This window comes from Capsella rubella, unplaced genomic scaffold (assembly GCF_000375325.1).
Source record: "Capsella rubella cultivar Monte Gargano unplaced genomic scaffold, Caprub1_0 scaffold_1, whole genome shotgun sequence".
NCBI lineage: Eukaryota > Viridiplantae > Streptophyta > Magnoliopsida > Brassicales > Brassicaceae > Capsella > Capsella rubella.
Genome location: NW_006238923.1, coordinates 5,812,075 through 5,839,957, shown reverse-complemented (window position 1 = coordinate 5,839,957; position 27,883 = coordinate 5,812,075). Strand labels below are relative to the sequence as shown.

At 37.7% G+C, this 27,883-nt stretch overlaps 10 protein-coding genes and 1 non-coding gene across 14 annotated transcripts; 5 read left to right on the top strand and 6 right to left on the bottom strand.

Moving 5' to 3' along the window:
• The first annotated feature begins 76 nt into the window (after positions 1 to 76).
• LOC17900491 (dol-P-Man:Man(6)GlcNAc(2)-PP-Dol alpha-1,2-mannosyltransferase) lies at positions 77 to 3,624 on the top strand. The gene is made up of 10 exons (XM_006306975.2): positions 77 to 431; positions 938 to 1,025; positions 1,114 to 1,273; positions 1,478 to 1,695; positions 1,829 to 2,124; positions 2,273 to 2,384; positions 2,490 to 2,628; positions 2,803 to 2,999; positions 3,096 to 3,185; positions 3,269 to 3,624. The coding sequence occupies exons 1-10, from the start codon at positions 148 to 150 to the stop codon at positions 3,398 to 3,400; spliced, it is 1,716 nt and encodes a 571-aa protein (XP_006307037.2). The 5' UTR covers positions 77 to 147; the 3' UTR covers positions 3,401 to 3,624.
• A 635-nt stretch (positions 3,625 to 4,259) lies between these two features.
• On the top strand, positions 4,260 to 6,464 carry LOC17900562 (ubiquitin-conjugating enzyme E2 36). Its single transcript, XM_006303332.2, has 8 exons — positions 4,260 to 4,450; positions 4,656 to 4,683; positions 4,840 to 4,926; positions 5,297 to 5,355; positions 5,687 to 5,728; positions 5,842 to 5,915; positions 6,027 to 6,124; positions 6,222 to 6,464. Exons 1-8 carry the CDS (start codon positions 4,415 to 4,417, stop codon positions 6,257 to 6,259), a joined length of 462 nt encoding a protein of 153 aa, XP_006303394.1. The 5' UTR covers positions 4,260 to 4,414; the 3' UTR covers positions 6,260 to 6,464.
• Positions 6,465 to 6,537: 73 nt separating this feature from the next.
• On the bottom strand, positions 6,538 to 9,106 carry LOC17897400 (ACT domain-containing protein ACR11). Its single transcript, XM_006305415.2, has 10 exons — positions 8,743 to 9,106; positions 8,464 to 8,509; positions 8,223 to 8,360; positions 8,019 to 8,113; positions 7,804 to 7,888; positions 7,649 to 7,708; positions 7,271 to 7,326; positions 7,041 to 7,146; positions 6,848 to 6,916; positions 6,538 to 6,762 (listed from the first exon to the last, which is right to left on the bottom strand). The coding sequence occupies exons 1-10, from the start codon at positions 8,898 to 8,900 to the stop codon at positions 6,700 to 6,702; spliced, it is 876 nt and encodes a 291-aa protein (XP_006305477.1). The 5' UTR covers positions 8,901 to 9,106; the 3' UTR covers positions 6,538 to 6,699.
• Positions 9,107 to 9,851: 745 nt separating this feature from the next.
• Positions 9,852 to 12,369, top strand: LOC17900572. Its single transcript, XM_006307334.2, has 7 exons — positions 9,852 to 10,363; positions 10,458 to 10,624; positions 10,844 to 11,055; positions 11,136 to 11,390; positions 11,495 to 11,581; positions 11,655 to 11,827; positions 12,005 to 12,369. Exons 1-7 carry the CDS (start codon positions 9,936 to 9,938, stop codon positions 12,114 to 12,116), a joined length of 1,434 nt encoding a protein of 477 aa, XP_006307396.1. The 5' UTR covers positions 9,852 to 9,935; the 3' UTR covers positions 12,117 to 12,369.
• Positions 12,370 to 12,507: 138 nt separating this feature from the next.
• On the bottom strand, positions 12,508 to 15,966 carry LOC17899314 (uncharacterized membrane protein At1g16860). The gene is made up of 5 exons (XM_006307345.2): positions 15,699 to 15,966; positions 14,003 to 14,955; positions 13,532 to 13,687; positions 13,222 to 13,433; positions 12,508 to 13,127 (listed from the first exon to the last, which is right to left on the bottom strand). Exons 2-5 carry the CDS (start codon positions 14,864 to 14,866, stop codon positions 12,935 to 12,937), a joined length of 1,425 nt encoding a protein of 474 aa, XP_006307407.1. The 5' UTR covers positions 14,867 to 14,955; positions 15,699 to 15,966; the 3' UTR covers positions 12,508 to 12,934.
• Positions 15,967 to 17,338: 1,372 nt separating this feature from the next.
• On the top strand, positions 17,339 to 18,177 carry LOC17897182. Its single transcript, XM_006305678.2, has 2 exons — positions 17,339 to 17,647; positions 17,743 to 18,177. The coding sequence occupies exons 1-2, from the start codon at positions 17,397 to 17,399 to the stop codon at positions 17,954 to 17,956; spliced, it is 465 nt and encodes a 154-aa protein (XP_006305740.1). The 5' UTR covers positions 17,339 to 17,396; the 3' UTR covers positions 17,957 to 18,177.
• Positions 18,178 to 18,955: 778 nt separating this feature from the next.
• Positions 18,956 to 20,445, top strand: LOC17900394. 2 transcript variants are annotated; one of them, XR_002835455.1, is made up of 3 exons: positions 18,956 to 19,467; positions 19,755 to 19,840; positions 19,927 to 20,010. XR_002835455.1 is itself a non-coding variant. In XM_006303292.2 (3 exons), the coding sequence occupies exons 1-2, from the start codon at positions 19,065 to 19,067 to the stop codon at positions 20,007 to 20,009; spliced, it is 486 nt and encodes a 161-aa protein (XP_006303354.2). In that variant the 5' UTR covers positions 18,965 to 19,064; the 3' UTR covers positions 20,010 to 20,028; positions 20,182 to 20,445. The 2 variants fall into 2 exon arrangements, 1 of the variants encoding a protein (XP_006303354.2); XM_006303292.2 differs by lacking the exon at positions 19,755 to 19,840 and adding an exon at positions 20,182 to 20,445 and having other exon boundaries at positions 18,965 to 19,467; positions 19,927 to 20,028.
• A 434-nt stretch (positions 20,446 to 20,879) lies between these two features.
• Positions 20,880 to 23,199, bottom strand: LOC17899814 (putative pentatricopeptide repeat-containing protein At1g16830). The gene has a single exon (XM_006303874.2). The coding sequence runs from the start codon at positions 22,846 to 22,848 to the stop codon at positions 21,025 to 21,027; it is 1,824 nt and encodes a 607-aa protein (XP_006303936.1). The 5' UTR covers positions 22,849 to 23,199; the 3' UTR covers positions 20,880 to 21,024.
• Positions 23,200 to 23,306: 107 nt separating this feature from the next.
• Positions 23,307 to 24,997, bottom strand: LOC17897556 (reticulon-like protein B23). Its single transcript, XM_006303328.2, has 4 exons — positions 24,774 to 24,997; positions 24,113 to 24,254; positions 23,774 to 23,843; positions 23,307 to 23,561 (listed from the first exon to the last, which is right to left on the bottom strand). The coding sequence occupies exons 1-4, from the start codon at positions 24,938 to 24,940 to the stop codon at positions 23,473 to 23,475; spliced, it is 468 nt and encodes a 155-aa protein (XP_006303390.1). The 5' UTR covers positions 24,941 to 24,997; the 3' UTR covers positions 23,307 to 23,472.
• A 153-nt stretch (positions 24,998 to 25,150) lies between these two features.
• LOC111828799 lies at positions 25,151 to 25,346 on the bottom strand. The gene has a single exon (XR_002832559.1). It is a non-coding gene; the product is annotated as a U2 spliceosomal RNA (small nuclear RNA).
• Positions 25,347 to 26,462: 1,116 nt separating this feature from the next.
• Positions 26,463 to 27,801, bottom strand: LOC17897816 (protein FAM32A). Of its 3 annotated transcripts, none has more exons than XM_006303815.2 (3): positions 27,749 to 27,801; positions 27,009 to 27,163; positions 26,463 to 26,898 (listed from the first exon to the last, which is right to left on the bottom strand). In XM_006303815.2, exons 2-3 carry the CDS (start codon positions 27,154 to 27,156, stop codon positions 26,621 to 26,623), a joined length of 426 nt encoding a protein of 141 aa, XP_006303877.1. In that variant the 5' UTR covers positions 27,157 to 27,163; positions 27,749 to 27,801; the 3' UTR covers positions 26,463 to 26,620. The 3 variants fall into 3 exon arrangements, with proteins under 3 accessions (XP_006303877.1, XP_023645539.1, XP_023645540.1); XM_023789771.1 differs by having other exon boundaries at positions 27,009 to 27,166; positions 27,669 to 27,764; XM_023789772.1 differs by having other exon boundaries at positions 27,669 to 27,764.
• Positions 27,802 to 27,883: the final 82 nt, after the last annotated feature.

The window sequence follows — 27,883 nt, the reverse complement described above, 5'->3', positions numbered from 1 at the left end:
CGTTTTAAATTTTTTTAAAATGTACCACTAAACCCTCTAATTCGCTTAGATACTTTTGACTATCCTTTTTCATTGCTTGCTTCGTCGAGAAGGGAAAAAAGCAAAGCAGCTTCGTTCTGCAATCTCCATTTTCACCACCAAAGCTCGATGGATCTAACGACGACGCGCCAGAGGCGTCCACTTCTCTCTGATTCTTCTTCTTCTTCGTCTTCTACGAAATCTTATTCGAAGACCGATAAGCCCGGCCGATCTAGCGGCGGCGATGCTGACGATCCTGGTCTCCGGTGGTTCTTGCCGTTTATGGCGCTATGTTATCTTCGTTACATGAGCGCGACTTCTAACATCATTCATGACTGCGATGAAGTGTTCAATTACTGGGAGCCTCTTCACTATCTTCTCTACAAGTCGGGATTTCAGACCTGGGAATACAGGTTTGCTTTTGCGCCTACATTTACTCTATACGTTGTTCCATAATGTGCATTCACGTAATAGAGACGCTATGCTAGCTCGAGTTAGTGGGTACTTGAGCTCTTGTTCTATGTCTATGTCTCAGTGATAACTGGTGTTTGAGTGTGAAAGTTGTGGGAAAATTTCTCAACATTTAGTTGGAATTTGAAATCAGAAATGTGATATTTGCGATTATATTAAGTAAGTAAAACTTTAATTTTGACGGATTCGTTCTTAGCGTATTAAGCTTTGTTTGAGAGTGTATCCTGCTTTTCTTTTAAGAGAAAACCAGTGTGGCTGGGTTGTCTTTGCTTATTACTATCTGCTGGTTTGAATTCTGGTAACTTCAATCGCTATGTTAGTATCTGATGCTTGTCCTCCATATCACAAAATTTGAATTTATTTTCTGTATATTAAGGTTTGTAATGTAGTTTTTATATAAAAACATAATCAAGAGATCTGACTACCCTTTCTTTTTTGTGTTATCCAGTTCTAACTTTGCTCTTCGATCGTACTTATACATTCTTTTCCATGAACTGGTTGGACGGCCTGCTTCTTGGTGGTTTGGTGATGAGAAGGTAAGCAATGTAAACTTAATGATGTATATTCTAATTCATATATATGACTACATATCTCTTATCCAAAGTTTGTTTATCATTTGGATAGGTTAGAGTTTTCTATGCAGTGAGACTTTTTCTCGGACTGGTTTCTGCAGTTTCAGACACTGTCCTGGTTGTTGCACTCTCCAGAAAGTACGGGAAGCGTCTTGCTACATATGCAGTTGCAATGCTCTGCTTAACCAGTGGCTGCTTCTTTGCTAGCACCAGTGAGTGTTTTATTTAATGTTGATTTCGTACACTCGCTTAAGCTATCATATTTCCTTGATATGCTTTCCAATGTATTCTTGCATCTGAGAGAATTTTTAGTTTCAAATGCTTGTAGAAGTTATTCCGATGACATTTTTTCTTCTGCCTTGGTTCGAATTTGACATTATGTTTCCCTATTAACTCATGTTTTCCTAAATCGATAGGTTTCCTCCCCAGTTCATTTTCAATGTACGCCATTAGCCTCTCATCTGGTTTACTACTTTTCGAGAAGTATGCCATGGCTGTTGCAGTTTCAGTTGTCGGGGTGATTCTTGGCTGGCCATTCTCTATCTTGGCATTTTTACCTGTCGTTATTTACTCTCTGGTTAAGAGATTCAAGCAAGCATTTATCTCTGGCGCTGTCACCTCCATTTTTATCCTAGTAAGCTTATTCCAGTCTTAGGTGCTTTGTTTGTGTGGATTATATTGGAATTATTGCATGTTCCTGACTTTCATTTGCATCAGTAACTTTAAAGTTACTTTTTCTTTTCCTAATAGTTTTCTCTCTTTTCCAGGGACTCTCAATACTTGTGGATTACTATTATTACGAGAGGTGGACATCGTCGGTTTTGAATCTCTTGATATACAATGTGTTAGGGGGTGGAGAGAGCCATCTCTATGGAACTGAAGGGCCATTATTTTATATAAGAAATGGATTTAACAACTTCAACTTCTGTTTCATTTTGGCAATATTGTTTGTCGCAATATATCCTGTTATCAAAAGAAAGCATGACCGTGACCTGCTGGTTGTGATTTCACCGATGTATATTTGGCTGGCGTTCATGTCACTTCAGCCCCACAAAGAAGAAAGGTGATTTTCATCATCTTTCATCTTCTAGTTCTTTGAGCAGTTAGTTATAAGGTGGCTTCTAGATCTTCAGGAAACTGATTTTATGATATTTTTACAAAATCACGGTATTCAGGAAACAATGTTTCTGTTTTAAAATTAATTACTGCAGGTTCCTATATCCTATATACCCTCTTATATGTGTCTCTGCCTCTGCTGTTATCGAGAACATCCCTGAGCTTTTCCGGGAAAAGTATAGCTCACGTGAAAGTCTTCTGGTGACAGTAAGTTCTAACTTACAATATCTCTGTCTCTGATTTATTCCTTTCCATAAATTGAAAAGAATTAGATTGTCCGATACTCACATTTGTTTTTTTTAAAATATGCAGATAACCAAATATCTCCGACCTGTGATTCTTGGTATTATCTTGTGTGCTTCACATTCTCGCACATTTGCTCTGATTAATGGCTATTCCGCTCCCTTAGAGGTCTACAAACTACTGGACCACCAGGATGATGCAGGACCAGGTATATTTATTTAGAACCGAACTCTTTGATCGTTACAACGCAAATGCGAGTGCAGATCACATCTCACATTTACTTCAAGAATAGTAATTTGCCATTGAACACCAAAGAGGAACGAAGTCCTTTTGTCAAAAGTTTTGTAAGCAGTGATGAATGTTTGGTTGTTTGGTATGTCAGGTTCTGTTCTATGTGTGGGAAGTGAATGGCATCGATACCCATCATCGTTTTTTGTGCCTGACTACATTAGCGAAGTACGGTGGATCGATGATGGATTCCGTGGTCTTCTTCCATTCCCATTTAACAGTACACTTGGAGGCACTGCAGCATCACCTCCATACTTCAACAACAAGAACCAAGCGTCTGAAGAACAATATGTAAAACTCAACACTCTTCTTTTTTTTGATGATTCCTTCCAAACTTCTCTAATTATAAACTCGAGCATCACTTAATTTCTCGTCTTTTCCTTTCAGTTAAAGAACATCGAAACTTGTACATTCCTTGTTGAGTTGCAGCTTAGCAGACCGTATGTATATCGAGGCAGCGACTTATCTACATGGGAGGTATAAGAAATAAACCGTCCTCCTGAAACAAAATCAATCTTTGATCTCACTTCCTCATCTCCGGTCTTTCTGCCCTTTTACAGGCTATCGCGGTGTTACCTTATTTGGACAGAGAGCTATCGCCAGCTAAGTATAGATCGTTCTTCATACCGCACATGTGGCAGGATAAAAATGTGTTTGGCAAATACGTCGTACTTAGAAGAGTCCCAAAATAACCACCACGAATCCTTGAACTCTAAAAAACTTGTTTGTAGCTTTAACTCAGTTTATTGGCCAGTTTTGAGCGAGATGTAAGAACAATTATAACTGATTAGTATCGGCTTTTAACTTCACGTTCACTGTTCAAGTCGTAACCTTTGAGGTGCAAACGGTCGGATGAACGTGAAAGATTTTGTTTATGATACGTTTCAGTTCTGCAAAATCCTATCTTCTTCTTTTTTGTTTTGTCCTTATGATTTTGCGGATTCCAGTTTTGACTATCGAGAAAAAGAGATTAAAATGAGAAGATTATGGAGGGCACTGATATTTCTCTCCTCTTTAAGTTAGCGTTCAACCAACGCGTTGTATTGTAAAAGGCATAAAAAGAACAAAATTTAGCTGAAGGGCACTGGGGAATAAATATTATCTTAAAAAAATTAAGAACTAAAAAAACTTTGTAAAATTGGGAAAATTATATTAAAACTGAGGATAACATAAGAAGAGAAACTATTTATGTTTTCTAAGCAATATTTTGTCATTTGTAATAATATCGTCATTATGTTACCATCCATCCGAATTCAATAGTGCATGTCGTTAACCAAAAAAAAAACGAAATTTTCGAAATGATTTATAGGAAAAGTCCAATACATGTATAATTATATTCTTGACAAACAAAGATGTATAATTATATTCTTCAACATAAGTTACATAATCATGGTTTAAAAGAAGAAATGAATATAGAAATATAGTACAAAGTTGAATAAATTAGTGTTTTAATTTAAACAAATTAATTGCATAATATAGTGATGTTTCCTCTTTTTCTGTGAGGCATAATATTTATACAAGCACTGTTTTTATTTATTTTCCCGAAAAGAAAAAAAAAAGGAAAAGAAAAAGAATTAAAAGCATCAAAGGGACGAGAGACGACGAAGCATACTCGATTATCATCACCTTGCTAGCTTCGTTCTCTCTCTCTCTCTCAAAAAACCCTAACTTCTCCTGTGATCGATCGAGTCCGATAACTCGCGATTATGGCGAATAGTAATCTTCCCCGAAGAATCATCAAGGTACCTTTTCCGATCCTCTGTATAATCCTCCGATCCCTAGATTCCTTTCGTTTCATTTTGGGGATTTCAATCCCAAATCAGAGAAATGGAACCTCTCTGCCTTTTAGTTCACCAGAATTTGGGAATAATTTTGACAGCTTGTTTGAACTTTATCCCCCATCTACGTTTCTGATCTGACCTTTTTTTTTTTTCTCCGATCTGGTAGGAAACTCAACGTCTACTTAGCGAACCTGGTAAGTTTTCATCAATTCATTCTCTCTGTTTTGAGTTTTACAGTCGATTTGAGCTGAATCAGTTGGTTTTAGTAGCTGGAATTATGAAATTTCAATTCGAAATTCTATTGTTTCTGGGGAACTTGGGTTTCATAAAATTAATCGATCTTTTTGCAGCTCCTGGGATAAGTGCATCTCCATCAGAGGAAAATATGCGGTATTTCAATGTTATGATTCTCGGTCCTACTCAATCTCCTTATGAAGGTACTAAATTGTTTTCATCTCTTGCATGCCTACCTTAACAATTTTGTTTACCTTTTCTTCTGTGAGTAATGGTAATGTCACTGACTTGGTCTTTGTTAATATGTCTGTTTAGGTACTAGGGTTTCTATTGTTCTTATAAAATTGCTCCTGTTTGGATTTCTGGTGGTTTGAATGATATGAGTCTATAAGCTACGTTTAATTTCATTTCTACTCATTTATCTTTTTCCACTGTGTTCTACACTGCCAAACTCATAATTCCGGTTCTCTTTTTATATAATATCTTCCAGAATCAAGTCTACTGTTTTATCCTAGCATCAAGTATCTATCAATTTATCTTTACCAATCATATTGTTTCGTTTCGAATTTGTAGGAGGAGTTTTCAAGTTGGAGCTCTTCTTGCCTGAAGAATATCCTATGGCAGCTCCCAAGGTAAGTTACTTCAACTGTTGTGAATTTTCTGTTTCATTTCACGTTTCTCATGCTTTAGCTGCGATTTAATTTCGTGCTAACTTTAGTAAAATTAGTGTAACCCCTCATTGTTAAGTGGAGGCATTGTAATTGGCTATTTTGGATTGGTATTAAGATTCTCGTTACTTTTAATATTGGGATTTTATTCTAATTGGGTTTGTTTATGAGATTTGATTATTCTGTTGGTTATACTCCAAAATATATCTTCACGTATGGGATGAGACAAGGTATCCAAAGTTTCTACATTGATATATAGTTTGTGGCCTTATTGATGATATCATTCGAAACACAGGTTAGGTTTCTCACCAAGATATACCATCCTAACATTGACAAGGTCTGTTGTAAAATCTTTCCTTTTCTTCTCTTAATATCAATATCATTAACCAAACTCATGGTCTTTTTATCCCTATGAAATATTTTTTGTTTGCATTTTTATTATGTATATAGCTTGGAAGAATCTGTCTTGACATACTGAAAGATAAGTGGAGCCCTGCACTACAAATACGAACTGTGCTCTTGAGGTATGAATATTTTCCATAGATTGTTCTCTTATACTAAACCAAATACATTATTGCAACTAGAATTAGCTATTAACTTATTATGGTTCTCCGATTCCGTGTAAAAAAAAATAGTATTCAAGCTCTTCTAAGTGCACCCAACCCAGATGATCCACTGTCTGAGAACATAGCTAAGCATTGGAAAAGTAATGAAGCCGAAGCTGTGGAAACAGGTGATAAAATATGATCTAAAAACTCAAAAAGTTATAATAAAAACCTTGTCCTCTCCTCTTTAATCTGGTAATCTCATATGAATGTAAACACATGCAGCCAAAGAATGGACTCGCCTTTACGCAAGTGGTGCTTGATGAGGATTGCAAACGGAGAAAGATCACTGTCATTTAAATAACATTATATATGGTGAAACTCTATCTCAAGGTTTTATCTGAATCCGTTTTTCTTAAAAAGCAGGGGAAAAAGATTTGTACTCTCCGAATTTGTATAACTAGGGGGATCTATGACTTGTTTACCCATATTTGCAATCTAACGTTCTTCAAATGTGCTTTTGCTTGATCCTTGCTTGTGTCAAAAATCCTCCTTTTTAACTTTTAAGCAATGTGGATAATCAAATTTGACAGGTTGTGAATGAAGGTAAATTTGATGAATAATGGAGAAATGTTATTATTACAGGTGTATGAGATGTCCACTTTAAAATGTAGTAGTTTATTTTGGTCAAATGTGAAAGAACAAAAAGTGGTAAAACGTAGTCACGAGGAATGAGATTTTCAGAATTTTAAGAATGGCACTATCAGAAACTTGACTCGTCAGTTGACGGACGCCTCAAGAAGTACCTCAGACTATTAGCAAGAACCTACAAAACCAAAGTTTGCTTTCATTTCAGTAAAAAAAAACATTTCGACTCATTGAGAGAAAAGTCTTAATTTCAAGACTTATACCTGCTGCAGAGGCTTAATTAGGGCTTTGTTCCTGTAGCTTACGTGAAACTTAACCTTAGCCAATAAACCCTATTTGTTTCACATACAACAAGAAGCAGCATGAGAAGAAAAGCGGGATGTTTTATATATGTTTAAACTTACATATAATATCAGATAAGAAGGTATGGGTCTAAACTTAGGTACTGTTAATTACCTCGGTATCGAATTCTCCAGATTCGACAGCGACACTGATATCTGAAATGATCTTCACCAGCTCAACTAATAGTCCAGGTCTATCCGCTGTTTCTATGTAGAGTAAACTGCATCCTCAAGAAATAATTATGGATCAATGATCAGATCATATATAAGTATAATCTAAAAGCATTTCCAGGGATAAATGCAGATATGGTGTTGAAGTTGTGATAAGGTATGGGCTTTGTTTACCTGCGGTCTGTTCCATCATCTTCGATGTTTATATGTGTTGCTATGTCCACATCGATCTGACAACATCCCAATAAACACACAATCAGACAAACGAACTATGGGACTAATTTTGAAGTTGCGTGCTTCATCCATTCTTCATCAAAGTGAATACTATAATGAAGTTTAATACTTTTACTCTACATCGACCCGCCAAATCTAAACATGTTGACTATTAGTTAGTCTTTGTTTTCTCTATTCTTATTTCTTAGCTGACCGGGATGATGAAGAGCATTCTTGGCCTTAATGTTCGATGTTACCAAACTTCTCGAACAGATGGTGAGATACAGAAGGAAGTGGATAAAGTTATACAAACAGCATTCACAGTTCAAGGCTTTTTACCGGTTCACTTGGAGGAAGAACACCAAAAGCTGCTCCCATTGCCAACTGAGAACTAGATTCCTGATCGAAATCATGGAGAAACCATGTAAGAGTTGAGAAACTGTATGTAACAAAGGAAGTTTAGAAAGAGAGGGTATTATGCTGCAAATGGTTACAGGATGAAACTCAAGCAAATTGTTTATGACTGTGAGACGAATGGCCTCGAGCAATTCAGGGTCCTCTACTTTTCTTCCACTATCCCTGTATCAGTCAGCACCAATTCAATCTAAAGTCAACTCTCTGGCAAAGTCAATGGATTCGAAAGTAACATAAACTATATCTAAACGACTCTTGAGAGCTCAAAAACTCTTGATGATATGAAAAGACATACGCTTTAGTAATGGAAAATTTGTTGTGCTTGCCGGAAGAGTCGAGGTAAACATTAGCCTTGACGACATTCAAGCCCAAGTTCTTGAGCGCATTCATCTGGATGATCAAAGTGGATCAGATCAAGAAGCAATCAAAACTCACAGCATAAGCGGGAGAAGAAGCTAACAGCTTTTGAGAGTGAGTAAGAAGAAGAAGGTGTCATTACAGTGTCAAGTAGAGCACCAAGACGGTCTCCAAAAGTAACTTCAACAACGGTAGCATCAGGGTCAGAATCTTGGTCGATAATGACAACTGGAGTTGGAACTTTATCAGAATCAGCGGCACTTCCATCTTGCTTTCCATTCTTTATATACTCAACAAAGAAAACAAAATCAAACTTAAGAGTCTATGTTGAAGATTCATGTTAGTGTCCTCTTGTATTGTATAATCCAAATTCAAATTCATACCTCCACAGCAGTAGCATTTGATGCTCGAGGCTTCAAATTGGATAATCTGAAGAAACATAAAAGAAAAATAAACAAGATTTCATCGTCAACCCAATTATGTGCTTCCAACTAGCAAATAAAAACAGATTGAGAAAATTCAGAGAATCCTTAAAAAGCATTTTATCAGATTACTTTTTTGAATGAAATCGAGATCTGAGGAGAAAATGCAAAAAACGAATGAAGTTTTGATATCAGAAACAAAGTATTCGGAAGCCAATTTGATTGAAGTAAAAAAGAAACCTTAATCGCTCGAGATTGACAAGAGATTTATCAACGAAAGCAAACGTAATGGTTCTAGGAGCAAAGCAGAGAGCTCCACAATCGCGTCTTATAGCTCGAGAGCTAGAAGCATCAGTGAAACAAAGAGCAGAACCAGAAGCAGAGGCCATAGTAGCCATAGCTAAATAAGCCAAGGACAAAAAAAAAAAGAGGAAAATGTTAGAGAGGAGTAGAAGTAGAAGTGAAGAAGAAGAAGATGAAGAGCCTCTGGACAATTCTTGTGTTATCCGCCATGAGAGGATAATAAAAAAGATATGAGACACAAATTTGTTTTGTTATTATCTTCAACGTTAGATCGCCATTTCTCTTGCTTTCCTTTTCCTTTATTTCTTTCTCCCACCTTTTATTATATTTATTTGGTCTCTCTCTCTCTCTCTCTCTCTCTATCTCTCTCTCTCTCTCTCTCTCTCTCTCTCTCTTTTTTAGTTTTTTGTCTTTTTAATTTCACAATTCGCGACAAATTTCATTATTCTATTGGCCCCAATTTTATCGGATGTGACATCCTATTGGCCCATACTTTCAAAGTGTTTTACCGCGTAGTTAAATTAGGTGACGCTATTAAAGTTAAAAATTTAAAATTATATATTAATTTGACAAAGAAAAAAGGCTTATTTTGCTACCTAACTATAAACCTAAAACAAAGTTGAAAAATATCGTGGTACCAAAACCATAAATATATAATATGATTTTTCTCAACAAATACAACTTGATAAGTAATATTTCAAAATAGCATGTTATTGAGTTAAATGTATGATCAGTTATCATATTCAATGATTAAATGCACATATGATATACCCTGCCCTCGTCCTTTATATTAGCTTACTGATTAGGAAAAACAAACCATATTTCTGTATTAAAAATAAATTATATCTGGCAAAAAAAAAAAAAAAGAAGAATATAAATTCTATACATAACTACACAAGGAATATGGGTCCTAAGGGGTTTTTCATCACAAACATGCTATATCGGCCCAATATTTAATGGGCTTAGTGCTAAGCTGATCATGTCGAAATTTACAAGTTTGCCACTTTGCTTAGCTCGCTGCTTCAGCCCTTTCCTTCCTTGCTTGGTCGTCAGATTTGCGCCCAAATCCCCTCCCTAAACCTTTAGACGGTGACGACTGACGAGAGAGTGAGAGATAGCGAGCCAGCGAAATGTGGAGGTCCGTCGTAAGAATAGCCGCCGGGAACCTCAAATTGAATCGGAGGTCTTCGATTCTAAATGATACCGTTTCTCATTTCTCAGCGCCCGCCGTGGAAACACTTCTCCCGAGTTTAGATCATGTGCATCGATGCTTTTCATCTTCGAAGAGCACCAAATCTTCTATCACCAAGACCAAGAAGGCTGAAGGCAAAAAATCCAAACCTAAAGGCGGCGATCCTGGTGCCGCCGGAACAGAGGACGGAGAGTTTGGAGGCGGCGGAGGAGATGACCTCGAAGCCGGTCGAGCCAAGAGGTTAGCTGATGATGAGAAGATTCCGTCTCTAGATGTAGGTCCTAATGGAAGGCCTCTCTTTACTCCCAAAGAGACTACACTCTCGCAGCTTTCTCACAAGGATATTGGCTCCTACTTCAAATTCGAGTAATCTTAATTCTATCTTCCCTTATCCTCTGTGATATTCTGTTTCACACTTTCGGAATTTTGTGTTGATGTTATGTATAATGTGCGAATGTAGTGAGGCAGCACTGAAAGCAGTTTTGCCGGAGGGATTGGCTTCAGGAATCCAAGACGAGTTTAATGAATCATGGAGACCTGCTTTGCTTGTGAGAAAAAGTTTCTTGGCTCTTAGGGATAATTTCAGACGCATTGCTGATCCTCCTATGTGGCCAAGTGACGGTAAAGGTGAGTTTTTTTTGTTGAACCTTTTTGTGCGTTAGGCTGTATTCTTATGTAGTATACGAATAGTGATCTCTTCAGCGGTCAGCTGGTTGTATTTTCTCCTTTTAGAAACCTGAACAATATAATCTGTTGGTTTTAGTATTGCTTGTCATATGGCCTTATCTGGGATCTGTAATGCCTTTAATTTTTTTTTTTAACCATTGGTTCTCTTTTCCTGAAAAGGTGTCAAACTTAAGAAACAGATTTTCCTGGATGGCCCTGTTAAATGTGGAAAGAGTATTGCTTTGGCGATGCTTGTTCACTGGGCACGTGACGAAGGCTGGCTAGTTTTATATGCCCCGAAAGGACGTGACTGGACTCATGGAGGTTACTTCTATAAGAATCCACATACAGGTTTTTGGGACACTCCTCTACAAGCTGAGAATATTCTCAAGGCAAGATTTCACATGCCTCCTCTTTCCGAATGGAATTCTTCCTAGTTAAAAGCATCTCTTATTAAAGTTAACTTCTGTAGGACTTTGTCAAGTTCAATGAATCCCGTTTAAAAGAGTTAAGGTGCAAGATACATGATCCCATCGTGCTTGGAGAGGGTGCGGGTGTAGGATACCTGAAAGGAGCAGATACCATGCCAGTTCCAGAGGATTCAACTCTGTATGACCTTGTGCAAATGGGGATTAAGAGCACTCATGCATCAGTTAATGTCGTAGTGCGACTTAGAAAAGAGCTCTCACTCGTAAAAGATGTACCAGTGTTGATTGCAATCGATCAAGTTAGTCCCTCAATTTCCCTCTTGTGATTTCATATGATATTATTTTAAAGCTGCGTCTTTTTTCCACTATTGTTAATTTTGTTTGTTGTTACTCTGTCTTTCAGTATAACAGCTGGTTTACATTCAGTGAGTTTGAGGAGCCTGTAACACCACGTTCTTGCCGACCTATACATGCCAGAGAACTTACAACGGTGGATTTTTCTTCCAAATTCTATCTGATTGAGAGAAAGAAAGCAACCCCAATTCACTCAATTATTTTGGCAGGTGAACGCTTTCAGAAGCATGATGCATGAAGATATGATGGTGGGTGCATTCTCACATTCAACAGCAGTGGGAAAACTACGCAAAGACTTGCCAGATGTTCCAGTTGATGCTCGTCAGCCTTTCCCACGTTATTCTTTGGAAGAAGCAGAAGCTGTCTGCTATTACTACCTTCGGTGAGTTACATGATACCAATTTGATGTCTTAAGAGATGATAGTACTCAGCTCTGTAATCCTCTCTACTTATCAGACCCCTAGTTGTACTTTTGATTCATCATGGAGTTTATCTACTTGAGAGAAATGTATGAAACTGAATATCGTTGTCATGAACGTTCGATCTGCTATTGTTTCAGGCAAAGACTAGTTCGGCGTGAAGTATTTACAGAAGAAAACTGGAAGAAGATATACTATCTGGCAAATGGGAATGGAGCTGAGATGCGTTGGTTAGTCCCTTTCATGCGTTGAGGTTGGTTAGTCCCATTGAGAAGCAAACACACAAACAAACAAAATTAGATTGTGATTTTGGTTACATTAATGTCGCCTTTGCTGGTGTTTAAAGTTATCCATTCAGTTTGGGAAACAACTCTTTTCATTGTCCTTTCTGAATTAAAGGAAGATTTTTGTTGTTTGAGTTCGTAGTTTTTAGGTCTTGGCTGTCTGTAAAACACTGGTTTCTTAACCTTAATTTCTTTCTAATAAAATCAGTGCCTCTCATTTATTATGGCTCCAATTGATAAACAATGCAGTCATGCAGATGCAAAATATACAAAATGTGGGGAAAAGGTAAAAGTTGTCAACTCACTAATCTGGCAATTAATGGAGGAAAAAAATCGAGATAGCATATTTATTCTGCTGATTAGGAATGAATACACAAATGGCATATAACATGACACAACCAGATAGGGTTTAAAAAGAAACAGCAAAAAGATATGTTTCCACAAAAAGGAAAGATTTAGACAACATAACACCTTGAGAAAAATACACAGGTTCTATTGGAAAAGAATTGACTTGAAGAGCTATACAAACCAAAAGGCGAAGAAGAGGAATAAGAAGAAAAAACAATTAGCTCATCTTAAGAAAATGAAACCACACCCTCCACCACCACCATCACCATCCCAACCGGAATAACTCGAACACAGGAAAAAAAAATTAATGAGAATTAAAAAGAAAGAAAATAACACTACAACCACCACCGAATGAAGCCACCAGGAAGATCACATTTTTTTCCAGATTCATGAAAAATATTTAATGACCCAAACTCGAATGTTGATGATGATGATAACTCAAACAGGTATGGCATCAACATTTGATGAGTCTTCACATCTCAATACGATTCCTTCAAGACTTGTAGGGAATGTACATCTCCTCCATTGCCAACCAGCTGCAAGTGGCTCAGATGAGGGAACTATCATTAACACATTATCGTTTCTCTGCACCACTCCAATCACACTCACTGTGCTTCCTTCTTTTATATATCTGAAATGGAAATCCAAGAATCAGGATCAAAGCTTCTATTACTGTTAAGGGTTTTCCAACTTTGAGAGTTGTTAATGAAGTGTTTGTTCCGTACCCTTCTTTGAGCCGCATTATTCGATCATCGCTCGTTAGATTCTTCTTGTTTAACCATCGAACAAAATCGGGAGACACTTGCTCGCTTCCTTGCTTAAAATCGACAACAACAGAATCATCTACAAGAGGTGTCACCTTTGCACCGTTTCCAGTTTTAACTAAGGCTCTGAGCCCAGATTGAAAATCAGAGATGTAGAAGTCCACCACATGTCTCTGCCACATAATGGTACAAGGAAGTGTTCTTTGATGAGGTTGAGGAAGATAATATAACATTTCCTCTGTGAAAACGAAATACTGGGGGAATAACTAACCTCTGATGATCTCAGTCCCCATGTGAAGTGACGATGGGAAGAATTGGCTGGTTTTGAACCCCATCCACGATACTCGTATAGACATGTCGACGTGTACACACATCTGGGGACTCTGTGGAAGGATGACTCAAGCGGTACATTACCACAAGTAACCACCTTCAAACAATAAAACAAAAATCAGGTCACACACAGAGCAAGCCAAGTTTACAAATGCATTCCAATATCTAACGCAATCTCTGCTTCTATCCATCCAAACATGTTTTACTCCACTATTATAACAAAGTAGTACTCTGTTTGCTATTAGTTTAAAAGATATCAGATGCAAAAAGCTATCGCCTTCTATCAATTGCAGCCAAATTATTGATGTAGTTGTATGATCAGAGACCGAAGTCACATTTCTGGTAAGTAGACTAGCAGCAGACTATAAAAACATAAAATAGTCAATTGTAAGATTGGCACAAGGATGCTTACCCCAGTGACTTTCACGTATTGACCATTTTTGGCTGTTCTAAGATCAGCATCAGGGTAACGAGCAATGAAATCTGTGATACCACGTCTCCCCCAACACATATTCCAAATAAAAAGTGCAGCAACAACTGTGAACAATATGGCGACAACAACGAGGAGAATTGGGTTGTGAACTGCTCCAAGAATGAAGCCTCCGGCGAGGAAACCCATTATGAAGATAAGAACAACCAGCCACAGAACAGGCTTTGGGAAGCTCTTCAAGCAGGAAAAGTCATCTTCTGGACCAAGGGTCGTTACCGCCTGGTTGTGGACAACAGCAGGCATATGTGACTTCATCAAACCAGAAGAGTCTAGAGGACCAGAAACCTTCCTGGGAGCTCCAGATGAATTCAGAGGGCCTGATGTAATAGGGCCAGAGGTTATGAGACCTGTAGCTGGAAGAATAGGAATAGGACCAGAATTTTGCCGTGTTACACCACCAGATTGTGGTCCAGATGATTTCTTTAACGGCTCTCCATGCTTAGACAAAGGTCCAGAATTGGTTTTTTTCATTGAAACTGAGCCAGCAGAGGCTAAAGACCCAGACATACGGCCAGTGGCAATAGGAGCACCTGGACCTGATTGAGCAGTTCCTGCAAATGAGCCAGACCTTGAAGGAGCACCAGGTATGGGACCAGACTTCCTTGACTTAGTCCCATCTGTTGGAATATCAAACATCTTCCCCAATTCTCCTGATCTCTTGATATCGCCACCCGTGTAAGGCATGGCTACTGCGCTCATGGTTGGAGGCCGTTCTTTGGGTTGCTCAGGCCGACCAGACACAAATAGCCCATTGCTGAGCTGATGAGATGGGTATCTTGAACCCATTTTGGTTACTTAAAGAAAACCCAGAGCAAGTTACTTTGAAGTCTGAATACCACAATAAACACTACGTTCAACCGTAAGAATTACAAATCCTACAGAGGGAAAAAGAAACACAGGAAGTAGTGAGAAATGACCCAAATGCAGAACTGCTTCACATGTATAGACATAACAACATTATAAAAATGAAGAAAAAGTCCTAGTCAGATTACAATTGTGACAGATGAAACAATGGGCAATACCACAATCAGAAATACAAAAGAAGCAGGCTTCAAAGACAGACCTATGCCGACAACTACAAGCTATAGCAGCCAGAACTCAGTTTTTTTTTACTCAGAAATCAGAATAGCTATTTGTATTCTTAAGTGGACCACAAACTATAGGCTCAGATCTCTAAGTTTCTACTACCAATTACTGCGTTAACCAGGGATTGACTTGTTAGAATCTAAAAACGTTTCTCCATAATCGAATTGCCCAGAAGCTGAATCATAGAAAAATTGAATTGAGAAAAATTCCAAAAACTCCCAGAAAGATCGGTGGACTTGTCACTTGAAAAATTCAACGCCGTATCTATCACACACCCAAACAAAGGACTTCTCTCAGATTTAGAAGCAGTATCCATTTCAAGTAAATTACCCAAAATCATATAGAGTACAAAAGTCTGAAATCTAGATCCCCATTTCCCAAAAGCATCCCCAAAAAAAAAACAGAAAAATTGGAATCAGGGAAAAAAAAAAAAAGAGAGGATAAACCCCAGAAAAGGAAGAAAAAAAACACGATCAGCCAATAAGAATCGAATCGAGGAAAATGAAAATTGAGAAGAAACTGGGACTGGTACCAGAGTAAAAGAGTGTGCGTGAGTTTCGGAGAAAATGCAGCTAAGCTTCTCAAGTAATTGCTATTTGTTGAGGGAGTGACAGTAGAAGACGAAGCGGAAGCAATACTGGGGAAGCCAAGATCCCATCACCCGCCGGTGAGCTCTCTTCTCCGTCGTGTGGATCTCGATCTCGATCTCTCTATCTCTCTTTCAGCCGCAACAACTGATGAGTTGTCTCAGTCTCTCTCTCTCTCTCTTTCTTTCTCTCTCTAAAAAAGGGCTAAGGTTTTTTATTTTTTTCTCTTTTTAAATGTCTACCAAACTGTTACAAAGAGGAAGAAGAAACACTCTGTACTTTTCTTTTTTTTTACAAAGAGAACAAAAAATTAAGATGTAAATTCAAATATAATGTAATGTTTTTCTATGTCGACATTACAAGAACGTATTTTAGCATCATTTGAAACATTTAATCATTTGCAATAAGCTTCTTTCCACCTAACCTTTTGTATAAATTAGTTTTGTCTTTTTTTATTTATTTAAAACTCTACATATTCTGTAGAATTTAGAGCAAGTATGTATGGTAAAGCCAAAAAAAAAACACATATACATTTAAATTTATTTTTTCTCCTCACGCCAAACGTGTAATTGGTTGCGATTTAATTAGGTCGATTGGGTTAAGTTAATTATTGAAAGCTTTTCTTTCAAGCAAAGTAAATTCGTAATTATGATTGGTCACATCGAATGGTTAGTCAATCTATTACCCCCATTAATCAAGCTCTATTATAATTCTTTAAGGAGGAATACCATTTTTTTTTTTTTTAACTAACACCTAACTTAATCAGAGTGAGAGATATATATACAAATTTGAAGAACATGTGATTCATCATTATTTTGAGTATGCATTATGCGAAAACCTCGACGCGCGAAAGACACGTAATAGCTAATAATGTAACTCATTTATAATGATTGAAAGCAAGACGAATACACCATCTATAATTATATAAAAAACTAGATATTTCTTGAAAGTGAATTAACACAAAGAAATATAAAAGGTTAATTTCGAGTCAGGCCCTTAATATTACAACATCTATAAACAATAAAACACACAAACGTGGTCACCTGTCTTGATGCTCTGTGGACTCTAGTTTTATCTTTAATCAAATCAAAACTAAGGTGTATAGGTCTTGGCATTTTTTTTATTCATAATCATAACAAAGAGGGTTTCTCATCCTTTAGCTTAAATAATAATTTAACACAATATTTATTTCGAATTTGAGTAGTCTGTTTATCAGACGATTAGTCAGTCACCTAATGCCTTGCGTTGGACTACCAAACCAAATAGAGAATTTTACCGTTTTTCTTGTCGTGACATAATTTCGAAATTGGAAATCGAAACGGTCGGAGAAGACCGGTTTTGCTCAACTAAACAAACCGGTCAGTTCAAAATTGCTCAAAAACGAAATAATCTGAAAGTGGGATGAAACGGCCACGTGTCTTGATGTCGCATGAGCCACCACATTTCACGTCGGTAGTTTTGTCGTTTCGTGGTTCGACCCGCCAGACACGTGTTATGTCCCTACCAGGACTTTATCGCCGACTGGCTTGGCAAAACTCAAACTCATGTTATAGGTTTATTATATGTATGTAAGTTTGGTCTTCAGCTTCCTCTCACCGCATTAATATAAAACAGAGAAAACATTAAAATAAATCAAAAAAAAAATGGCCGAAAAGGTAAAGCATGGAAAAGGTTTTCACATGCTATGCATATTCTCGATCTTCTTCGTCCTCTTCGTGGTGTTATCAGTGAAAGCTTCGGCCGATGACGTCGATTCTCAGAGAGCGGTGCCATCTGAAGACAAAACGACGACGGTTTGGCTAACTAAAATTAGAAGTACTGGTAAAAACTACTGGGCCAAACTCAGAGAGACTTTGGATCGTGGACAGTCCCACTTCTTTCCTCCCAATACATAGTAAGTATAAAAAAAATTACTCTCAAATCTTCGTTTGGTTCGTAGAATCTTGTTTGTTTTGAGCTCAAACGATCCGTTTCCTTGTATATATACAGTTTTTCAGGAAAGAATGATGCCCCGATGGGAGCGGGTGAAAATATGAAAGAGGCGGCGACGAGGAGCTTTGAGAATAGTAAAGCGACGGTGGAAGAAGCTGCTAGATCAGCGGCGGAAGTGGTGAGTGACACGGCAGAAGCGGTGAAAGAAAAAGTGAAGAGGAGCTTTTCCGGCGGAGTGAAGCCGCAGTCGGAGGGTTCTGAAGAGCTATAAATACGCTGTCGTCCGTCTTAAGCTTACGGGGGCCCTTTTTATTAATTAAAAAATAACCATCAGTGTGTTTTCTTCTATTGGGATCAAATCAAACGACTCTGTTTGTTTTTTTTTTGTTTTGGTCTACATCACATGGTTGCTCTGTATACAACAACGACCAGATCCACATGACTTATTTGTTCTTCTTTTTGTCATGAATATAATATTTTAGATTCTACGTTTCCAGCAGAGTTAATTTGATCAAAGATAACTTGGGATTTAATGATATGTTTTGGGATTGATGAGTCGATACCTCTTTAACCAAAAAAAAAACTAGAAGAAGGATACGTAGCCTCGCCAACAATGATAATATAGTTACCTAGACCATCGACCCAAAATATCTAACACACTTTAACAAAATATATATTTAATCATATTATAAAAGGCTGGAAACTATATTGTATATACCAATAAGACTGATGATTGTGATTTGTGACGGTGATTCAACTAGTCTTCGTTTCTGAAATCTATAATACTTTCCCCACCATGTTTAGAATTTAATTTAGATACCTTTTTTTTTTTTGGTTTTTAGCTGGCAAAATATCTTAAGATTGAAACAGTGACTATGACATATTTTGGATTCCTTTTTCATTTTTCACAGTCTTGACCTCTTGGGATTATTGGAGGTACGGTAACGAATATAAACACAATTTTTATTTTGTTTCCTTTAACAATATAAAAAACACAATCTAACTTCTGGTTTAAAACATATCATAAATATAGTATTTCATACTATATCAGTTTATAAACAAACATTTTAAGTCAATTATAGATTATGTACGCCCCTAGGATTAACAGACCTAAAACCATAGGTTTCCTAATAGTCCGTGGTTTATCCGTAGTACTTAAAAAAAGGACAGCTAATTTAGTCAAGTCGGCTGAAAAGTAAAACAAAAAAAAAATAAAATTTGTGGGTAATAATAATAAATCAAACCAAAATTACGATAAAAAGGGTGGGAAAAAAAGGAAAAGCTTGGTCTCAGCATTATCCAAAACTTATAATTACAGCGTTGATTCCGAAACCGAAACCGAAACCGAAACCGATCTCGTCGCTCTTCTCTTTTATCTGATGGCTCGATCTATCTCTCTTTCACTTTCTCTCTCTAAAAGCCGTCTCGCCGCCGCATCATCTTCTCTCCTCCCCTCATCGCACCTCGTTTCCTTCCGATCTCAATCCTCCGGTCGCCGTGGCGATCTTTACGAAATCGATGTCGCGGCGTCGCAATCGCCGTCGGATCCTTTGATTCAGAAGCTCGAGGACGCCGTTCACCGGATATTTGTACGCCGATCTGCGCCTGATTGGCTCCCTTTTGTTCCCGGTGCTTCGTATTGGGTACCGCCTCCTGGATCTGGATCTCAGTCTCATGGAATCGCTCAGCTCGTTGCCAAGCTCGCGAATCCGTTAACCGACGAGGAATCGTTATCTACCAATTCGTCTCATGGATGGCCTTCCTCCGATTATTTCCTTAAAGGTTCTTTTTGTTATATCTCTCTGTATTTTATGAAAATGAGATAGGTGTTTAGTGTTTGGTTGATCATCCATTTTTTTGCGATTTGGGACTGGAAAATGATCATCTATAAAGCTTGGGATTGGAATATTGAATATGTTGAGCTTTTTAATCATCGTTAGCTACCTAGGAATTTTGATCAAGTTTTGAGCATTCAGATTATTGAATTAATAGTGGCAGATATAGAAGATTTTACATGTTGCTAATGCTATCCAATACTTAAAGCTAGTCATTGCTCGATGTTGTTACAGGTTCTGAATGGGAGATCAATATATTTGATTAACATTTAGAGAACCAATCATTATTCCTATAGGCAGTAGCGTATGTGGTGGAACAGGTTCTTTAATAGCTGTGTTGCTCTGAGAATCGATTTTTGTGTCGGTCATTCATTAACATTATTGATGTGTTCCTTGGGTGGTTCAGGATTACAACCTAAACTGATGGAGACCAAGTCCGACAACACAGCTTCACATACTGAGTCTCACTCCGAGGATGAGGAAGCATAAAACCTCCCTTCTCCTTTGGGTGAGTTATTATCCACCTTAACTATAAAGTTATGGTCTTAATAGAATGATCGATCAGATAAATCTATGAATCCTTATAAAGGCGAAAGTGTTTTTCTTTTAAGGTGTTATGAATTTGTTTGGTTTCTGATTAAATAAAGATTGGGGTTTTCAGGCTCTTCAGAATATGTAGATTTGTCAAGAACAGGAGCGACTGGGACAATTCGGATGTCCAAGAGCAAGTGCGAAGATGCGATATAGACAACCATCTTTCTCTTTCTGATCCCGAAATGTGAAAACAAAAATGAATAAGATTAGTTGTTGTAGGTTTGTAGCATTTCCTTCTGTTATAATGTAAACTGTTCCTTTTCAACAGTCGGTGTGTATATATATATCTGTTTCGTTGCTCTTTCTATTGTTAACAAGTTGTTTATGTTAATTGGAAATGAGGTAATCTAACGCAGTACAGGTTCTATATTACGAAAAGAAACTGCATTTTGTTCTAATGCGTATTCTCTCTTGTTCTTTTACAAATGGGAGATTTTATGTCTTTTCAGATATCCTGTGATAAATAATTAAATATGGATACTATACCAGTAAGCTCAGGGAAAACACCTCGACGATCCTGACTCTTGAGTAGGTTAATAGGTTTTGTTCCAATAGTATTCGATCGAGCTATTTTTGAAAAGAAAATATTCAAGAGGTTGAAGGATGTTAAGGAACTCACGTCTTTAAGAGGAAGAAGAAATGCCCTTACCCAAAAAAAAGAGGAAGAAGAATTGGATAGGAGTAGAGAGCAGAAGCAGTAAAAAGCTTGGTTTTATGATGATTAGTAAAACTAGTGCGCACAATATTTGATGAAGCCAAAAGGAATGTCAAAATCCATGATTTATGTCTTTGTATTGATAGCATATATTATACTAGATGAAAATACTTGAAATCAGATATTTCATTTTTGGTATACAGTGAACAGAAGAATTACAACGCCAATTGTGTACATCATACATTTCCCTCCAACTCAACCAACAGAAACAGATAATTCATCATCGGAATCAGAAACATCTACGTCTTCTGTGAACTCCGATCTCCATTTATCAAAAACTGATCTAAATTCAGAGAAATCTCTGCGATATGGAGACAATAGACTAAACACTTTAAACTTAGTATTAGGATCCAACTCAACTCCCTCCTCAATGCATTCCCGTAATATCTTTTTCACTTTCTCATTATCTTTCTCCTTGCACAAGCCAGAGATAAGAGTCCGATAAGTCCGTCCATTCGGAACAATCCCATCTTCTTTCATGTCATAAAACAAAGAACAAGCTTCATCGATCCTATTCGCACGGACAAGTCCCTTCATAGCTACTGTGTACGACACAACATCTAAAGGATATTTCTCCAAGATGCACCGTTTGAACAAATGAATCGCGGTAGTGTATTTACCAAGCTCTATAAGACTGTCAATTATCGCAGTATGAAAATGTGCATCGAGACTTTTGTTCTCCCGGGTTATTATTTCATACATCTTAACCGCCTCGCGAAATGCTCCTCCTCGACAAAGCGCAGTAAGATATCCAGTATATGTATAACAATCCAAAGCAAAATCTTTGTTAGACATGTTGCGGAGTACTTTCAACGCGTACAAATTGTGACCACTCTTGCTGAAATAGTTTAAGAGTATGTTTCCAGTTACCAGATCAAAATCTGTTCCTATACCGTCGGCGATCCTAGGAACGAGATCGAACTCTTTAGACGAAGATAGACAAGACAGTATTGAAGCAAAAGTATACTGATCCGCCACAAGTTTCCTATTTTTCAAACTGGTGAAGATGTTGCTAGCTTCTTCAAATCTCCCCAGTCTCGTGAATGTGTGTATCATCATATTGCAAAGAACAATATCTGGAGCTAAACCTTTATATTGCACAATACTTAGCAAACCAAACGCTTCGTCAACCATTCCAAAATCCATAAACCCCTTGATCAAACTAGTATATGTCACGAGATTGGGGGACCAACTGCTATGAATCATCTTATTGAACAGATCAACCGCCTTTTGCGGCTCTCCTGATCGAAAAAACCCACTAACCAACATGTTCCAGACATTAACAGAAACAGAGATTCCACTGCATATCATCAATCCAACCACTTGAAGCCCTTCATGGACGCAGCCTGTTCTACAGCACAGTCTAATAATCTGACCAAACCTCTCACCGTTAGGATAAAAACCTTCTCTGATCATCATCTTCAAAACTATCCTAACCATAACTAAATACCCTCTACTGGCAAAATGACACAATGCAATGTCGAAACTAAAAAAATTTCGAAAACGGATTCCTTCAAAAATTTCCAGAGCTCCATAAAGAAGATTGAGTTTGAAATTAACATCCATCATCATATTCATGGCACGAGTGTTGGGCACATATCCAAAACTATTCATGCCATTGTAGACCTCGATAGCCTTATCATAGATATGACCACGCCAAAATATTTCCAACAGTAACAAGAAAACCCGAGGCTTAATCTCACAACCAGATAGCTTCAATTCCTCTATGATTCGATCAATGTTATTGTATCGCCGAGTTAGCTTCTCAACGACACTAACCATGTGATCAAATGCTCGATCATCGTGGAAGTAGTTGTTCTGCTTCGCGCACCAGAAGAAGTAACTCAAAGTTTTGAGATCAGATGGTGACTCTCGTAGACAAGAATACACATTATCGTGTGTGAGTGGCTTTGGAGCAATTCTTCGAGGATATTCACTGAATTGACCGTGAATCGACGAGAAACTGAGTGTGTTAAGGATTCTTCTTCTCTGCTTTACCCAATTGCATCTCCATAGCATTTTACCCGCGACGCCAAGGTCCTAACCATGAAAAGACTTTTCTCGGTAAAGTGGGAACTTTTCTGGGAAACCCACTTGAGATCTAGGACAAAGTTTGCGACTTTGACAGAATAATACGCCGGCGAGATAAGTGAAAGCAAGAAACGGCGAAAGGGTTTTGGTTGGGTTGGAAGAAGATTTAGGAGGAACACTCGAACTGCGGCGGATGCGGAGCCAAGAAGGGATGACTATACCGGAGTCGGTTTGGTTCTTTAGAATTCGGTTTAAGGTTTTGCTAGTTCTTTTTTTTTTTCTCAAAGGTTTTGCACTTTTTTGCTAGTTAAGTAATAAATTTTCTTACAGCATGAGAATCTCTGAACACTTGTGTATCATATGTAAAGCAATTGTGTATCATTTGCTTAGGACATACTATTCAGTTCCTAGCAAAACTTTCTTACTTTCCTTTTAGTTGACATTAATAAATGTAACTCAGATTTAAATCACAAAAAAAAAACAATTGTACATTTAGGAACTGCAGGAATTATTACAACTATCCAAAGCTATGAAATGTAAGGTGGAAAAGGACAAAACGAAGAGAACAAGTTCAGAAAGTTTGCTTGTGTGGTAGAACTCTGAAGGTGTTTCTCATTCCAAAACCGCTCCGTTTGGTCGGTTCAATACAGAGTTTCCGATAGAACTCTGAAAAAGCATGGAGAGACAGAACAAACATAGTCCTGTTTTAGAGAGAAGAAGTAACAGAGTCAAAAACAGTATCTGCAGATTCTTTGACATTCATTTTATACCAGGAAGAAGAAGAAGAGAAGTATCCAAAATAGATATCAAAAGCATTTATTCCACATCGTGCTTCTCATGTTTTAATTCACTTTTATAAATGCGCCAACAGTCTTAACATTATGGTTAAGAGGGATTCAATATGCTTTTTTACCTGCGTAGGCAATGGTAACACCCGATATGATTCGTCCTAGAGCTGCCATAAAGTAAAGACAGATCACAACCTGAGAGAAAGACACAGGCGAAGATAACAAAAGTTCAGTTTAGAATTCTGCCACTAAGTATGAAACCAGAGAAATGTATTGCATCGGTGTGTTAATTGGCTAAAACCACAACAGACAGGTTTCTGAGGAATCTTAGTCAATGGTCTTAACCATCTTTGCTTCATCAATAAATTCTTGTACTTAGTTATGTACTTTGCAGGCACCGAGGTGATCTCTACTCATATAAGAAAACTACCTCTTATAAAGCAAGAAAATTAGAATGCACTTGCCTTAAAAAATAGCCTCTTGTCATGTCCTGTTGCTGCAACCCGCAGAACGGATTCAGCTGCTCCTACAGTATTAGCTAAGCGCGCAACAATGTTACAGGCTGTGTCCTGTGATATTTGCCACTCTAATGGATCCACAGGTACCCTTCACAAAAAACATGTTACTTTGAAAATCATGCTACTTTTAAGAATGCAAGAGTCTTTCAAACACAGGGTAGCATTAAATCAATTACACTTTTCATGTTGATGACTTATGATAAAATTATGAGAAAGACACAGTAAAAACACAAAAAGTTGGCCAAAAGCTCATGCTTATGAATATAAAAAGCTGATACATTCACAGAAACAAAACCTTGAGCTTGGTTACCTAATTTGTTATGATATAAACCAAAGGAAATCGAACCTTTTTTGGTTCTGTGAACAGGCGGAAACTTGCATCAGAGCAATAAAAAAGTTTAAACATCTACACGATTATGAGAAACTAAACACAGCAGAAGCACACTCATTTTGAATTCTGAACAGATCAAACAGGCAAACAAAGAATTTTACAAATTTTTAACCTTAGATCAGCAAATTGGAGACGTACGAGAAATCAGTATACTCGAAACAATAAGAATTGAAGAAAAGGTCTCAAGCTTAAGGGGGGGAAATCCAAGGATCTTACGAGACATTGAGTTGACGGAAAAGAAGACCGAGGATGGCGAGAGAGGATAAGAGAACAATGAGAACGTCAGAGAGGAGGGAGAGAAGAGTCGCATTCCGATTAGCGCAATGGTGGTACACAAGCGTCCCGCTTATCAGCAGTCCGATCGCCTTTCCCACTTCTCCCATCTCTTCTTCTCTCAGATATTTCCCGGGAAGGTCTCACAGCGACGAACATCGGTTTGGTTTTTAAATTCGTGGTTGGTTTAGGCAGAAATTGGGGTCGGAACAATCGGTTAAGAGGAAATTCACCAATATCGTATGGTCCAAGTTGGTTTTTCATTACTTTCCAATTTGATTATATATGTATTAAATCACGAATTATTTGGACTGATGTTGGCGGGTTGAGCCAGGCCCTTGCAATAGTGCAACGCATGGACGACTCATGAAAGCCCAGATAGCAAGCTATCTTAACGGGCTTTCTCCCTTAAAAAATAGAGTTAATATCGTGTGGGCCGATGGCCCACATATCAGATATTAAACTGATAAGAACAGATACTACACTTGATCTTAGCCAAAAGGCCGAGAAAGGTATGAGTTGGAAGATGGATCCGACGTTTCTTTTATATTACTCGTGTGAGAGCAAGCATATCCTCATTCACCGATGTGGGACTTAAAACCAAACTGATGGCGTACGAGAGAGTAGGATGTGGACGCGAGTACAAGATCTTTAACCGCCTCTGTAATTTTTTAGAATGCAACATCCTCTGGTCATATGTACGTGCATTGAGGCCTTCCTTCAGTTCGTGCTCACTCTCTCTTCGTCCTCTTCGTTTGGTGAAATTATTTGGCTGGAAGGAGATTCCGCCACAGTCCAAGGATTGTTCTCTACTGCTTACTTTGGTATAACTCAATCATCTCATTTTGATACATTTCAGATGGTCGTCGGTTAGACATAGGATCTCTGAAAACTGACATTTGGCCATTTCTTATGGAAACTGCTGGATTTGACAGTTACTGATCCAGTTCTTAGTACACACAAGGTTTGTAGTCCTTATGTCGTCTTTTGTAATGAGATAGTTCCGTTGCAGCTAGTTTGTATTTCTGCTAGAGTTTACAGTCACTATCAGTAGAGCGTGGATCAGGAATATTTCAGATTCAGTTGGAAACATAAAAAGTTAGATTGGAGATAACATTACTACTTAGAGATTCTAGCTTCTGCTGGACATCAATCTATTAATATTACAGAGGCCTTTTTAGACTATTGCAAAGCTATCTGTTCCAGACTAATATTGTCCTTGCATAGTTGCATGGGAATTCCAGCCAAATAAATTTGGTATTGTGTTTTATAGTTCAGCGGTTCTTTGTCGAAGTCTTCCTTGACTTGATATTAAACGAGTCCATGAATCCATGTTGTGTAGCTCAGTAGCTGTTGTATAGACTCTGTAACATAGTGGTCTCCCTTTCTCTCTTCATGATTTCATTTGTTTGTTGGTACAGACAAAAAGAATACAGGATTTTGTACTCAAACTCAATAAGAGATACCTTCGAGGGATCATCATACCATTGGGCCTCTGAAGTTAAATTGTTTGCACTTCAATATTGTTTATACTTTCGTCCCCAGATTATATAGTTGATTCATCTCCCACAAATATATCATTTTCCTACCATATGGTTCAAAAAGGTTGAATATTGAGGAATGCAGAAGAAATTTTGCAAGAAAACGTGTCTTTTGGCATTAGAGAGTAGAGAACTGGAGATTACATAATTGAAATGTTGTACGAAGAAACATAAGAGACATCCAATAGTAGTTGTTTAACGATGCCAAATTGATAAGCAGAGTACAACAAAGCCAATGAAAATTTTGTATTAACCAGGTCCGACTTTCGGGATATCATAGTGCTCACTCATGTTAGCCAGATACTGATTGAAATCCTCAATCCTATTACGGTGAGACTTGTTGGCCTCCTTAGCTAGCTTCTGCACATCCAATCTCTGTTTCTGCTCTATGTACCTTCTTTCTGCAGGCGTTAACTGATCATCATCGTGCTGAAAATTCACATCCTCACTCGACTTTTCACTCCTGCCCATTTCTTCACCTTCTTCTTCTCCTTCGATCAACTTACCCAATGCTTCTGTGCTTTCTCCTATACCCAAATCCAATATAGGAAATCAACATCATATGAATTTTCCATTGCCTATAAATGTTAAGGAACAGTTAAGTCATGCTAATGAGAAGAAAGCGGTTGTGTCTTACCTTCTATGACTTCATGTTCAGTAATTTTAAGAGCTTGTTCTTCCTGTTTCTTATGTTTCTTCTTCTTCTTTACTCCACCTGCTTTCACATCCAAAGCCTTCCCTTTTAGCTTCAACTTCCCACCAATAACATTGTCGTATGCCGACATCTCTTGGCTGCTAGTAAGAACACAGAACCACAAAACATAAATTCAGACCACAATTGGCAGCAAAGAAAGAGATTTCCAGACATTAAGGCTGAAGCTTTATATTTCATTGATGAGGTTCGTTAACAGAAAAAGACTTTGTGGCAAATTGTACAGTCAGAACACAAATACCACGAAACAAAAATTTAGATTTTTACAATCAAGAATGAAATTTCAAATATGAAAGCTTGAGAATTAGTGACTTCTTAAGACATCGATAAGCAGAACCTACCTACGGAGAGCTCAAATCATCCCTAAGCCTGTTTTTTTCTATCCCCGTAAACCTCTCAGAGATCCTAGACCTAGTGCTTGAAAACGACTGAAGTTTATCAACACGTATGTATGGAACACATTACACGACCCAGATGATTAGCAAAGGAACCATAGTAGATCTATAGTGTATATACCCAAAAAACCAACAGAGGATCCATAACACAGAAGCATACTCAACAAAATTTCCATATAGAGAACAATACCAGAAGCTAGAAGCACAACAATAGAAGCAGAAGCATGAATTGAGCTAAAACTCAAAACCCTAACCCAATCAATCACAGACCTGAAATCGAAAGAGGATGTTGCAGAACGCAAGAGAGAGAGAAGGACGAGTTTTTTCTTTTAAAGAAAGACGAGTAAAATAAGTCAAAAAGGGATTTACCTCTTTTTTTTTTTTTTTTAAATTTTTCATTCAATT

Excerpts from the sequence above, each read along its gene's own strand:
- LOC17897400 (XM_006305415.2), bottom strand. The coding sequence starts at position 8,900 with ATGGCTACTATGGCCTCTGCTTCTGGTTCTGCTCTTTGTTTCACTGAT. Across the intron at positions 8,361-8,463 it reads CAAATGCTACTGCTGTGGAG|AATGGAAAGCAAGATGGAAG; the intron begins GTATGAATTTGA and ends GAGTATATAAAG. Across the intron at positions 7,327-7,648 it reads TTCTTCCTCCAAGTGAACCG|ATCGATGTGGACATAGCAAC; the intron begins GTAAAAAGCCTT and ends GGATGTTGTCAG.
- LOC17900491 (XM_006306975.2), top strand. The coding sequence starts at position 148 with ATGGATCTAACGACGACGCGCCAGAGGCGTCCACTTCTCTCTGATTCT. Across the intron at positions 2,125-2,272 it reads CAGCCCCACAAAGAAGAAAG|GTTCCTATATCCTATATACC; the intron begins GTGATTTTCATC and ends TAATTACTGCAG. Across the intron at positions 2,629-2,802 it reads CCAGGATGATGCAGGACCAG|GTTCTGTTCTATGTGTGGGA; the intron begins GTATATTTATTT and ends TTGGTATGTCAG.
- LOC17900394 (XM_006303292.2), top strand. The coding sequence starts at position 19,065 with ATGGCTCGATCTATCTCTCTTTCACTTTCTCTCTCTAAAAGCCGTCTC. Across the intron at positions 19,468-19,926 it reads CTCCGATTATTTCCTTAAAG|GATTACAACCTAAACTGATG; the intron begins GTTCTTTTTGTT and ends TGGGTGGTTCAG.
- LOC17899314 (XM_006307345.2), bottom strand. The coding sequence starts at position 14,866 with ATGGGTTCAAGATACCCATCTCATCAGCTCAGCAATGGGCTATTTGTG. Across the intron at positions 13,688-14,002 it reads AATACGTGAAAGTCACTGGG|GTGGTTACTTGTGGTAATGT; the intron begins GTAAGCATCCTT and ends TATTGTTTGAAG. Across the intron at positions 13,434-13,531 it reads GGGGACTGAGATCATCAGAG|AGACATGTGGTGGACTTCTA; the intron begins GTTAGTTATTCC and ends ATTATGTGGCAG.
- LOC17897816 (XM_006303815.2), bottom strand. The coding sequence starts at position 27,156 with ATGTCGGCATACGACAATGTTATTGGTGGGAAGTTGAAGCTAAAAGGG. Across the intron at positions 26,899-27,008 it reads TGAACATGAAGTCATAGAAG|GAGAAAGCACAGAAGCATTG; the intron begins GTAAGACACAAC and ends ATTTGGGTATAG.
- LOC17899814 (XM_006303874.2), bottom strand. The coding sequence starts at position 22,848 with ATGCTATGGAGATGCAATTGGGTAAAGCAGAGAAGAAGAATCCTTAAC.
- LOC17900562 (XM_006303332.2), top strand. The coding sequence starts at position 4,415 with ATGGCGAATAGTAATCTTCCCCGAAGAATCATCAAG. Across the intron at positions 5,356-5,686 it reads ATCCTATGGCAGCTCCCAAG|GTTAGGTTTCTCACCAAGAT; the intron begins GTAAGTTACTTC and ends TTCGAAACACAG. Across the intron at positions 6,125-6,221 it reads AGCCGAAGCTGTGGAAACAG|CCAAAGAATGGACTCGCCTT; the intron begins GTGATAAAATAT and ends AAACACATGCAG.
- LOC17900572 (XM_006307334.2), top strand. The coding sequence starts at position 9,936 with ATGTGGAGGTCCGTCGTAAGAATAGCCGCCGGGAACCTCAAATTGAAT. Across the intron at positions 10,625-10,843 it reads GTGGCCAAGTGACGGTAAAG|GTGTCAAACTTAAGAAACAG; the intron begins GTGAGTTTTTTT and ends TTTCCTGAAAAG. Across the intron at positions 11,582-11,654 it reads ATGCCAGAGAACTTACAACG|GTGAACGCTTTCAGAAGCAT; the intron begins GTGGATTTTTCT and ends TTATTTTGGCAG.
- LOC17897182 (XM_006305678.2), top strand. The coding sequence starts at position 17,397 with ATGGCCGAAAAGGTAAAGCATGGAAAAGGTTTTCACATGCTATGCATA. Across the intron at positions 17,648-17,742 it reads TTCTTTCCTCCCAATACATA|TTTTTCAGGAAAGAATGATG; the intron begins GTAAGTATAAAA and ends GTATATATACAG.
- LOC17897556 (XM_006303328.2), bottom strand. The coding sequence starts at position 24,940 with ATGGGAGAAGTGGGAAAGGCGATCGGACTGCTGATAAGCGGGACGCTT. Across the intron at positions 23,844-24,112 it reads ACAAGAGGCTATTTTTTAAG|GTTGTGATCTGTCTTTACTT; the intron begins GCAAGTGCATTC and ends TCTTTCTCTCAG. Across the intron at positions 23,562-23,773 it reads TGTTACCATTGCCTACGCAG|GACTATGTTTGTTCTGTCTC; the intron begins GTAAAAAAGCAT and ends TCTCTAAAACAG.